Source organism: Toxorhynchites rutilus, chromosome 3, assembly GCF_029784135.1.
Source record: "Toxorhynchites rutilus septentrionalis strain SRP chromosome 3, ASM2978413v1, whole genome shotgun sequence".
NCBI classification, from domain to species: Eukaryota; Metazoa; Arthropoda; class Insecta; order Diptera; family Culicidae; genus Toxorhynchites; species Toxorhynchites rutilus.
Window position 1 is genome coordinate 87,022,179 of NC_073746.1, and position 13,271 is coordinate 87,035,449.

Sequence of the window (13,271 nt, forward strand, 5' to 3'; positions counted from 1 at the left end):
AAGTGTTTTCCCTGATTTTCAAGGTTTTTGCAGGTAGTCGACACCCGACACCGACAAGGTACTATCTTCAACGATGGATGAAGTTAAGGAGTCCATGATTCAGTTACAGAACCATAAAGCAGTTGGTAACAATGGCCTCGGAGCGGCACTCGAACTGAATGGTCCTTTTTATTCACATAATGCTTACAACCCTCTTCACACTTCGGTACCTCTCACGCGAAGGTTTGAAGTGGTTTAAACTGTCTGTTAGCGTATAAATCTGAAAAAAAAGAGTACAATCCCTTCATTGCAAATGCAAACTTTTGTGAATGTCGACTTCTGTGCATCCGTTGACATTGAACCCCATATCCAGGGATTATACTTAACCCTTTGCGGTCGTATGAAAGTTAACATGTTGAGTCTCCGCAAAGAGTTAACATGTTGAATCTCGTACCATTATCGTTGCGTTTTACAGTCGGTAATATTTAAGAGAGCGAAAGGGCACTCAACGGAGAGCACTGGCACAATGTCAGTGTCAGTCTTCCAATCTTCCAAGGATATTTTTTTGATAAAATATACTGGAAGGTTGTGTCCAAGACACGATCGCATAGTTGACGTAGGATTACGCTAGGCTATCTGTTGCATGTTAATTTTGAATGTATGAAAATCTCATTAACACATCATTAAATGACTGAGAAATTGGACATTTTTTACAATGCAATTGATTTTCGTTTTTCAAATTTTCTCCCGGAAGACGTAATTCTGCGTTAAATTTGGGGATTCGGAGATGCGGGGGACAAAGGACACAGCACTAAAGACTGCGATTCCACTTAGAAAACACTATATGTTTAAAATATCTACCGAGCTACATAGATGTATGCGACATGATATTGTGAGTAAAAATCACCACATTTTAATTGAATTGTCAGAAATAATAGTATAATAAATTATGCAGGTTTTACATCTGTTATTAAATACACCTAAACAAACAAAAAACGGCAGGCGACAAAAAAACGGCGGGGGACACAGCATCAGGTTGTGAATCCACTTAGAAAACATTCGAGGGGTTGTATCCGAGACACGACCGCTTAGAACGTAGGACTACGCAATCTTTTTATCAATTTTTGGTTTATCATTCCGGATATTATTTGCGAAGACGTCGAAATTCCATAAATAACTTTTTAGTAAAACATTCCGGGGTTCCTGAAAAGGTTTAATAGCTTGCGTGGTTTTGTAGAATCATTTCGAGAAAAAACGATTCTTTCTTGCCTTTGCGAGAACAATACAATGTCACAATTTGTTTCTTTATATCAATGCACGCATTGCACTGAGTATTTAACGAGAGGCATCTTCCGTGCATCGCCATTCAACAAGCATCAATTACGCGTCTAACCGATGCACACAGTTGCAGCGATAAAAATGAAACATTGCGAAAATGACCGTTTATGAAAAAATTGTTTTATCGGGCACAGAAAGATTCTGAGAATTTTCCTCAGAGGAGATGCAATACTTATACGCTAGCGACACCTTATTTACTATGCAAGGATGGAGTTTACTTCGCCAATATTCTCTATTCGCTATCCCCCTTCGTTGTTTCTATTCTAGCGGCTGCATAAGTTGCCCGTTATCGACAGCTCTGTTCGGGAAATACACAAATGGACAGAATTGGACAAATTAATGTTGGACAATTTAAACCATATACAGACTATGGGATTGTAATGTATAGCATATCAAACAAATCTTCCGATTCGATTGGTATGCAAATCGTTAAATCCGTTCGCAGCAAAAATAGTTATTAACGTTAACTTTATTTCATAAAAACGTAACCTGTTTTCTGATTTGACACCCTTAATGTAATACATAGTCCTACAAGGACGGGGAACAAACGACAAAGCACTTAGGTTGTGAATCCACTTAGAAAAAACTACTAAGAGACCCTGAAGAAATGTTCGGTTAAGGGTCTCCGATATCACAAACATCAGGAGTAAAAATCACAATCACTTGAGGAAAATCACAAAGTACACCAGACCAATCCAGTAGATAAATCACCGATGAACACATCTCTACGCTCATTGTGCGTCTTTACCTCGCTAGTCCCTAGATGAAAAGTTTTTCACTTACCGAAGAAAAAATGTGCATTCCTCCGGTAAACACCGCCAACCAGTAGTAGGGCAACGGGGACCTCCGGGCATTGGTACACCCAAACTAGCGTTGGCTGAAAACATTTCATCTTCGGCAGAAATGATGCCATTTCGTGTGCTGGAGGGTCAAATGCGCAAATAATGAGTTGTTTTAAAAGCTTAAAAATGGTTTTTATGTATGCGAGCAGACATCTCTTTCTGTTTTCTTTTCTCATTTCATTAAGGATTGTGCAAAAAAAAGTCCATACGACGTCAATGGGGATCGAACCAAGGCCGGCTGGATGGCAAAGCTATTTCACACGACCACGCTATCCATATAGCTGCCAGCGCTGTTATATGGAAGCGTGATAATATTACACCTCACCAAGTTGGAAAGTGTTTTCTAAGAGGATAAAGAAGAACATGAACTTTTTCTGTCTGGGCCGTGTATTTGGCAAACTATACGAAAAGCTTTCATATGCTTTCATTTAAAGGGTGTGTCACATCAAATTGCATCACGGAAAAAACGCTGTAGAAATTTAATTTTTAGGAATTATATCTTCAGCTTTGGTTTTATAATCAGATAAGAGTGTATAGATCACGTTGGCCATGCTTCACTGTCAATTTTTTGTAAATTTGGAAAAATGTCGTCGAACGAAAAAGAGCGTCGTGAATTAATCTTGTACACTCATTTCGAGAATCCGGAGTTGTCACATCGGGACATCGGTAAGATGCTGGGAATCGTCCAATCCACGGTCAGCAGAGTACTAAAACGATACTTCGAGAACCTAACCATCGACCGGAAGGTGAAGAACGGCAAAAATGGATGATCCGTCAGTGAAAAAGATCACAAGCGCGTAGTTAAGCAGTTTAGACGTGATCCGAGAAGTTCGGTCCGGGATGTCGCCAATAAGCTGAATTTGTCAAGTTCATTCGTCCAGCGGACCAAGCAGCGGGAGGGCCTGCGTACATACAAGGTTCAGAAGGCTCCTAACCGCGACGAAAGGCAAAACATGGTGGGGAAGACGCGAGACCGGAAGCTGTACACCGAAATGCTGACGAAGCCGCATTGTCTGGTAATGGACGACGAAACCTACGTCAAAGCGGACTTTCGTCAGCTGCCGGGCCTGTTGTTCTTCTCCGCAGAGGACAAATTCAGCGTTCCGGAGGAGATTCGCAAGCAGAAACTATCCAAGTTTGCCAAAAAGTACATGGTGTGGCAAGCGATCTGCTCTTGCGGAAAGCGGAGCGCCCCCTTCGTGATGACCGGCACGGTAAACGGGCAGGTTTACCTTAAGGAGTGCCTACAGAAGCGCTTACTACCACTATTGAAGCAGCACGAGGGCCCGACCATCTTCTGACCGGATCTCGCTTCGTGCCACTATTCAAAGGACGTGTTGGAGTGGTACGAAGCCAACGGGATCACCTTCGTGCCAAAGGAAATGAACCCGCCCAACACGCCGGAGCTTCGCCCAATAGAGAAATATTGGGCGATTATGAAGCAGGCCCTCCGGAAGAACCCAAAAGTTGTCAAATCGGAGGCGGACTTCAAGAGAAAATGGATTTCTGTTCAAAAAAAAAAAAAACTACAACCTGACGTTGTACAGAACCTTATGGACGGGGTAAAGAGGAAGGTGCGAGCATACGGGCTTGGGCTCGAAGTATGAATAAAAAGAAAATGCCAAAAGTTGTTTAATAGTTTTTATTTTACTGTCTAAAATTTTCAAAAGGATCGGTCTACTGGGCGAATTTCTACAGCGTTTTTTCCGTGAGCAATTTGATGTGACACACCCTTTAAATGTGTCTCCTTTTTTGCTCGCTCATATATATTACACAAATGATATACATGTATTGGGGAGTAGTACATTTTCTGTTATTTTTCAGCTCATTTAATGTAATAAATTGGGATGCCATAACATGTGCTTAGAATTAACTTTGTGTGTAGGGACCAGTGAGCGGGATCCAGGAAAAGCAACGGAAATGCCAGGGGAGGTGGCCACCACCAGCAACGGGCACCGCCGACAGCCAAGCCACCAAACCATCATAGCGATTGAAGAACCTCAGGTGGATGTCTTCTTTTTTCTCTTCTTCTCTCCAAGTGTAGACCGAGGAAAATGACGCCAGAAAAAGTGTCTATCTTCCGCAAGTGACGCCAACAGCGACGGGGGAATAATACCGCTGAGCAACGGCGAAGCAACACCAATGGGCGATGAGATGATTAACGACGTCGAAAAAAGCAGATAACCAATCTGTAAACTCTTTTATAGAAAACTCTATTTGTAAATTCTATATTATAATTCTCTATTTGTAAACTCTTCAGGGAGTGGAGGCATCACTTTCTTAGTCGGAGTACCAGAGCGCAATGATGAAATTCAGGGAAGGAAAGATTTTAAAGAGACTTTAAACTTTCTCAGTTCATTCGTCTCTAGCCTTGGGAAAGGTCATTGACGAAAAGTCTAAGAGGACATATTACCACTACAACATGATTGGATTCTCAGAGATGATATTGTATTGAATTACGCAGATTTTAGAATCTACACTTAAACACACCAAAACAAAAACAACAACTGAAACTGAATTCTCGGTTTTCAGAAAAATGTAACATATGCGACGCATATCAGCAGAAAATCAAACATTATTTCTCAAATTTTTCAAATATTATTTCATTATACAGTCCTGTATTTTAATTTCTACATAGTGCAGGTGAAGTGGATGTGAGAACAATGATTGTTTTTACAAATCGATAAATTAGAACGAGGGTTTTCCGATTGGATAATGGTTGAGGTTTTTTAATTGTTTGATAGTTGGTTTCATATAATATATTACTTTATTCATTGTGATGAATTGTTATGGAGTTCCCAAATCGATTGATGCGAAAATTGTTTATATCGATATTGCAGCGAAATTACAAATTGAGTGTCGAAGAACAAATTGCACAGCAATTGGAAAGCTTTTATTTGATTGATAGAAACAATCAAGTTTAATATGAATTTTAATGATAAAATTCATAATAACAAATTCAAAATTACTAACTTTGAAGTTTTTCACTTCTAAAATATTATTTAGATTCACTAATTTACATGTTTCACAACTATATCTTCTACTGGTTTTTCTCATCTTTCAAATGAAAGCAACTTAATTATCTTCTGTAGCGTACTTTTTAATGTAGAGCCAGTTTGAGGCAAAAGAGTCCAAAACAAAAAAAAAAGTTCTATAACCATGTCATTGTTGAAATTCAAACATTTGCGTAGAAGAATATTTTTCATCAAATATTGTCCTTTATCACCTCCTGAATGTATTCGTATTTTTTATATGAGAAAGGCATTTTATGACTTTAATTGGATGAATCAAAAACTCAATTCTCCTTTTATATTCACAAAACGAAAAATATGCGTATAAAATACCATTAAAAAAATGGTATTTTGACTCGATTATTACAGGATTTGATTATACACAGTGAAAAACTAAATCCGAAACTGTATATGATCGAGTCCGCCCTGTATATAGTATTCTTTTCGATGTTTTAAATTGTTATGGACTGCCGAAATCAATTGACGCAAAAATTCATAAATTCACCATAAAATGATTGAGTAATAAGCGTTTCAAATTGTTTTTTTGCGATCGATTTTTTGTTTTCCATTTTGTTCCCCTAATATGTTCCCGAAAGACGTAATCCTACGTCGAAAAAGAATATAGTCAAAAAGTCGACTAAAAGTAGTCGTATTTGATAGTCTTTAAGTCACTTTTTTAACTGTCAGCCCCAGTGACCAAAGCTCATCTAACAAAAAGCCCGTTGTCAGTCAACAAAAATTCTGTGTCGATTCTACAGGACCTGCGCGGGGCTCAACGTGTTAACAAATATGACAACGGCCCTGTCTCCAATGTGTTCCGTGTCATACTTCAATGACGTTACAAAACTTGGAACTTCTGTGATGCACGGTTTGGTTCGACTCGACGTACAGTGAGTCACTGTACAGAATAGAGCCCTTAATCTAAGATTTCAATACCCAATGACTGGAATGCAAGCTTCGAAATAAGTATTTGTCGATAAGCAACCAACATAAGGAAAATAAATCTTTTTTGAATATTTTCATTTTCATTTATACTGTTCTGAATCATGTTTCGGACACTTTGTTCTAATATCTTGAAATGCTTAATGCACTGATGATATAACTATAAAATTAATATCACAATTGCTTCTTTAGAGTAATCGTTTGGTTTCACTATCATTTCATATGAGAACTACCTTTGAATTATAGCATAATCGGCAAAAATCTATCAACACTCACTATCGTTTGTGTTTGACGTTTGCTTAGCGTGAGCACGTAGCATTTACCCGTTGATCAATATTTAAATTTCTCCCGTGTTTCATCAGTTTTCATCATCGTTAACAGTTTACTGTGATTGCTTGGTAAGTGTTTCGCAGTTGACTATAGAATATAATCAAGTGTAATGTAATTTTCGTTCAAAAAATTACAAAATAAAGTGTCCGAAATTTGAATTCAATCTGTTCGAAATTTGATTTAGTGTCCGAAGTTTGATTTTTATTCGCTTCATTTGAAATGCATTTTATTCGATGATTTTTTAATGTTTCCGATCAAATAGGTACCAAAGTAGAAAGCTTAAAAGCATATTGAACTAATTTATTAAAAATATCAACCAAATAATACCTATGCATAAAGTTTAGACCTGTTTTCTGCATCATATGAGTTAAGCGTCCGAAATATGATTCAGAACGGTATTACGGACTGTGTGAATTAAAAAGCTCAGAGATTCAGTTTCCTATTTACGTCCAAAATTAAGCAGGCTCATTTATTCAAGCGTTCGTTCTCGAAAATCATCCTCCATTGAAAAGTGCGTATTATTTATGTGACCCGAGAAAGGGTTCGGAATCGCACTGCCACTTGCGTTAGTGAATTAGTATTCCCCACCGATACGGGCTCGGAATGAATAACGAGGGCATACCACAGTGGGCGGCGGAGGTTGCCGTTAACAACAGCTTTATTCCACCCAGTGGTCTTGGTAACCGAGCAATGCTCGGTGTAGTGTGTGATCGATACAAAATTTAGACATCATAATATGATTGTTCACTTCGTTCATCATTGATTGAAGATCGCTTTCAATTGTGTTTTGACAAATCTAATCAATGCAAGATGTCGTTGATGGGTGCTGAGAATATCAGGCTTTTAAAAAATCTGTTCACACCCAATAATGAGGATAGTGACTCTGAAGATGAGATCCAAGACAATGCTGCAAATCGACAATTAGGTATGTTGCAAAATTTTCAATGAGAATAATTTCATCATATTTTGTCTTTTCAGGTCCTGGAGATATCGGCACGAACACACATTCTAAGACGAAGAAAAAACGTGACGGGAATCCTGATGAACACATAAAAAACAGCTCTTATTCTCCTCTGCAGGAAACCAATGCTGATGAACCCAAAACCATTGAAGAATGGGAGCGCCGGGAGGAACTGGAATGTGAAAAGCTGCTAGAGTTTCGCCCTCGGCCGGACTTCAAGATTTCCTACAAGCAAACCGTAGGCACAGAGGATTTATTTCTGCAAATGAGTGGTAAAACCCCCGGTACAGCTAGTTGTGAAAGCATGATCATCGACATCTTCCTTAACGGGGAAACAGCTGGAATACATAACATAGACCTTACCGTTCTGGAGCAACAAATAATTGTCAAGTCACCTAAGTACTATCTGGATCTGACACTACCGCATAAAATCGTCCCTGATAAGGGCAACGCCGCCTGGCTCTCGGAGGAGAAAATTCTGAAGCTCACGTTGAAGATGGTGCGCGAATTCGACTTTGTCAACTTTTGAACTCGTTTGCAACAAAGCCGCTAGTTCGCGTGAAGTGGCACAAATTAAGCGCAATTATAGCTAGCGACATGTGAAGGCAACGCCGGCACTTGTTGGAATGTGTATTTAATAAACGATGGATATACAACCTTTCAATTGTTTTTACGGAATTGTATGGTGGGTAAGAGAAATGCTAGACTTCCTACTGTAAATGAGTAGTCGACTATAATAAATTGGACAGGAAACAGGAATAAAGCAGTGAAATTAACATCACTTGACCCAGATGTTATCTCCTTGATCTCCACGACACCAATATCCGTCACAAGCACTAATTTCCGTCATATGCTCTGAGGAAATTCGCCCAAAACAATCTCGTAAAAAACGCGGTAAAAAATGCGTGAAAACCCGAGTAAAAAACCTGGGTGTATTTCAGGATGTGGAAAATAGAAGAAGTATTTGAAACAACTTTTCGGCCAAATTTAACATTTCATTGGATCACTGATGTTTGGAATATAAAATGATATGATATCCAAATCCAAATTGTCCAAATGCTACATGAATAGGAGACCATTTAATAGATTTATAGTTCGATCAAACTCACGAAACGAAGTTGACAGCGATTGACAATTTTATTTCCAAAACTATTCAGATATGTATTTATTTTTCTCTGAATCAATCAAACGCAAACATAAGTTAGGGGCTGTCCACATACCACGTGGACAACTTTAGGGGGGGTAGGGGTTACGAAAATGTCCACGCTTGTCCATGGTGAGGGAGGAGGGGCTTTAGATAATGTCCACGTTAACGCGTTTAATATTTTTTAAAGTACAACATTCATGTTTATAGTTTAAATTGAATGAGATCTGTTTTTACAAGATTTTTTAAACTTTACTCCCACCCTGAGTACTCTGTATTCATCGATAAAAAGACTGAGCTGGCAGAGATCGATCAATTTATTCCTTAAAATCCGTCGGTCAAAGACACAAATAATGGTGGAATTTCTGTAGTATTGAAAATCACAACTTAAGTACGGGTTTCGACTCAGCTTTCGCTCTCGATGACAAAACTGTTTAAAGTCGTTTTAATTTTTCGAGAAATCCTAAGTTTTCTGAAAATTGAAACGAACATCAAATTCCTTCATTCAGCTCGCGCAGTCCGAAGACATCGGTCGCAAATTTGTTCGCGTCTATTATAAAGTGGAGATTATACCGTTATCAGTTCGTGGCTGGTGAAGTTATTTCGCCCTAACGGGGTTCTCTTTATTGCGCGAGTGAGGAGAGCAGTAATCACTACCAGCGTGAGGAAGAAGTCCTCCACGGCGGACGCGGTGCGTGTGCCGTATCATCGCTGTGTGTGCTTTAGCATCGTCATCGATTCCATCATCGTGTTGTGGTGCGATATACCGTTGCATCTGTGCCGAGCGATTGCCACGCGGTTCGATTGAGACACCGCTTCATTTCATTCGCATTGGTGTGCGATTTAGGTATATATTATACGCTTGGTATATATTAGGTTTAGAAATACAAAAAAAAAATAAAAATTATATTATTTTATATCTGCCGTAATGGCAGAAGGTCATGTTGACATGGAGATTGAAACTACTGTTTCCTCCTCACTAGCTACAACGGGGGCTGGGAAGTCGCTTAAACGCGTTCCCCCCTCAGAAGATGTCTCTTCAGAGAAAGAGGTAATCTACCTTAACAAGCCCCCCTCAAGAAAATTGGCAAACTTTTCCTCTTCGCCCCCTCAATCTCCCGCTCCCGCTTCCGCTCTACTACCGAACTTGCCTCCCAGCCCTACTGATCCCGCTCCCGTTCAACAATCGACCTCGTCCTCTCCCTCAGTTGTTTCCTCTCCTCGTGTCAAGGTCTATCCAGACGATGCACTTGGAGCTGGTCCATGGGTTGTTTTTTTCCGGCCTAAACCAAAAGGAAAGGCAATTAATGTCATTCAGGTTTCGAAAGATCTGGCAAGATTATACTCCTCCGTGGTCGAAATCTCTAAGGTTAGACCGAACAAACTGCGTGTTGTCGTGAGTGATCGGAAACACGCGAATGCAATTGTGATCGACGAGAGATTCTCCCTAGAGTATCGCGTCTACGTGCCCTCCCATGACGTAGAAATCTCGGGGGTGGTAACTGAAACTGGTCTGACGTGCGAAATGATAAAAGAAGGAGTTGGTAAATTTAAAAGACTCCCGTTGGTGGGTGTTAAAATTTTGGACAGCCGCCAACTAGGAAAAGTATCCCAAGAAGAGGGAAAAACTAAATTCACGCCGTCAGACTCGTTTCGAGTAACTTTTGCTGGTTCCGCTCTACCTGACTACGTCATGGTGGGCAAATTGAGATTGCCTGTGCGACTCTTCGTGCCAAAGCCCATGACTTGCCAAAAATGCAAGTCAGTTGGTCACACTTCAGATTATTGTGCCAACAAGGAGCGCTGTGCCACTTGCGGAGAGCAACATGAGGGGAAATCCTGCAGTGCGACTGAGCATAAGTGTCCATATTGCGGAGGATCCCCACACGCGCTCTCAGCTTGTGAAACTTACAAGAGTCGCTGGGAGAAACAGAAGCGCTCTTTGAAGGAACGCTCGAAACGCACTTTTGCGGATATTTTAAAGGGCGCTTCTCCACTGGCCCAACAACAACAACCAATCAACACACAAAATGTCTTCGCCACGTTGCCCGTTGACGAAATAGAAGCGGACACAGCTAACGGGGGCACACCGTTCATTTTCCAAGGGAATCCCCGGCGCAAAAATGTGACCACTCCCAAAGTTCAAGGACAAGCCCCTCCGGTGATACTCCCTGTTAGCATGCCTAAAAAATCGAGTGCAGCGGACAAGCAAAATCAGGTTCCTACTGGTTTCCGTGGGAATAATTCACCTTCGAATGGCCCAGCACTCGAGGGGACATCAAAAACCCCAACTGTCCCTGTTTTTCCGTCCAGTTCAACTTCCCAATCGGGATTTATAAAGTTGTCTGACCTTTTGGACCAAATCATCAAGTGTTTTAATGTTTCCGACTCCATCAGAACCATTGTCATTTCAATGCTTCCAGTATTAAAGACAACTTTGCAACAATTGATGTAAACATGGCCCCTCCTTGCAATGATTATCTCTCTTGATGTCTAATTTAAATAGAGAGGTCGGAGATATCACTGTTTTACAGTGGAATTGTCGTAGTCTTATCCCTAAATTGGATACATTCAAATTTTTAATTCATAAGTTCAATTGTGATGTTTTTGCTCTGTCCGAAACTTGGCTTTCTTCGCGAGATGATCTCTCTTTCCACAATTTTAATATCATACGCTTGGACCGTGATGACAGATACGGAGGGGTGCTATTGGGTATCAATAAGTGCCACTCATTTTTTCGAATTGACCTTCCACCTATTGGAGGGATCGAAGCTGTTGCTTGTCATGCAAACATCAGAGGCAAAGACCTCTGTATTGTCAGCTTGTATTGGCCTCCGAGAGCTGCGGTTAGCCGCAATCAACTTGTTGACATGTGCTCACTCCTTCCTGAGCCACGATTGATCTTGGGAGACTTCAACTCTCACGGAACTGCCTGGGGGGAACAGTACGACGACAATCGTTCATTGTTGATATATGACCTTTGTAACAGCTTCAATATGACCGTTTTGAACACTGGGGAAACAACACGTGTACCTAAACCTCCTGCTAACCCAAGTGCTCTTGACCTCTCGCTTTGCTCGAATTCACTATCGTTAGATTGCAAGTGGAATGTAATCCAGGACCCCAACGGCAGTGACCACTTGCCAATCAAAATTTCCATCACCATTGGGTCGAATTCTTCTGAATCTATAAACATGGCATATGACCTCACAAGACACATTGACTGGAAAAAATATGCGGACGCAATTGCTCTAGCCATCAATTCCAGAGATGGTTTGCCTCCATTGGAGGAGTATAACTTCCTTTCTCGTTTGATATATGACAGCGCGGTTCGCGCTCAAACGAAACCCATCCCAGGCTCCACTTTTCGTCAAAGGCCTCCCAATCCATGGTGGGATAGCCAATGTTCCAAGCTTTATCAGGATAAATCGAACGCATTTAAAGCTTTTCGGAAACGTGGAACCATTGAGAATTTTCAAACGTATTTGGACCTTGAAAATCAATTTAAAAACTTGATCAAAGGGAAAAAACGTGCTTATTGGAGAAATTTCGTGGGAGGTTTGTCACGAGAAACGTCAATGAAAAAATTATGGAAAGTGGCTCGAAACATGAGAAATCGCTCTTCATCGAATGAAAGCGAAGAATATTCACATCGATGGATTTTTAATTTTGCACGGAAGGTTTGTCCCGATTCCGCTCCTGTGCAAAAAATTGTTCGAGATATACCACAAGATAGGTGCGATCTTGATTCCGAGTTTTCGATGGTAGAATTCTCTCTTGCTCTCCTTTCTTGTAACAGTTCTGCTCCAGGAACGGATAGAATTAAGTTCAACTTGTTAAAAAACCTCCCTGATGTGGCGAAACATCGCTTGTTGAATTTATTCAATCGGTTTCTGGAGCATAATATTGTTCCAGATGATTGGAGACAAGTGCGAATTATAGCTATTCAAAAACCCGGAAAACCCGCGTCCGACTTCAATTCGTACCGCCCAATAGCAATGCTGTCTTGTATACGGAAATTGTTGGAGAAAATGATCTTGTTTCGCCTTGATCATTGGGTTGAAACGAATGGCTTACTCTCAGATACACAATATGGGTTCCGCAGGGGCAAGGGGACGAATGATTGTCTTGCGTTGCTTTCTTCAGAAATTCAAATGGCTTACGCCGAAAAAAAACAAATGGCTTCAGTATTCTTGGACATAAAGGGGGCCTTTGAATCTGTTTCAATAGAGGTTTTGTCAGACAAATTACACTCTCGGGGTCTGCCGCCTCTGTTGAATAATATGTTATATAACTTGCTTTGTGAGAAACAGTTGAATTTTTCTCACGGGGATTCGACAGTAAATCGGGTCTCCTACATGGGCCTCCCCCAGGGCTCATGTTTAAGCCCCCTTTTGTACAACTTCTATGTAAGCGACATCGACAATTGTCTTACACAAAATTGCAGCTTAAGACAACTTGCAGATGACGGAGTGGTGTCTGTCGTAGGATCAAACGGATCCGACCTGCAAGGACCCTTACAAGATACTTTGAACAATTTTTCAACCTGGGCCATTGGGCTAGGGATCGAATTCTCCACGGAGAAAACAGAGATGGTGGTTTTTTCTAGGAAGCATAGACCAGCAAAACCAAAGCTTCAACTTTTGGGTAAACCGATCACTCATGCTATGTCATTCAAGTATCTTGGGGTCTGGTTCGACTCCAAATGTACTTGGGGAGCCCAT

General features: G+C 40.6%; 1 protein-coding gene across 1 annotated transcript; it reads left to right on the forward strand.

Moving 5' to 3' along the window:
• Positions 1-6,993: 6,993 nt before the first annotated feature.
• Positions 6,994-8,140, forward strand: LOC129778836 (dynein axonemal assembly factor 6). Its single transcript, XM_055785957.1, has 2 exons — positions 6,994-7,367; positions 7,421-8,140. Exons 1-2 carry the CDS (start codon positions 7,253-7,255, stop codon positions 7,930-7,932), a joined length of 627 nt encoding a protein of 208 aa, XP_055641932.1. The 5' UTR covers positions 6,994-7,252; the 3' UTR covers positions 7,933-8,140.
• The last annotated feature ends 5,131 nt before the right edge of the window (positions 8,141-13,271 follow it).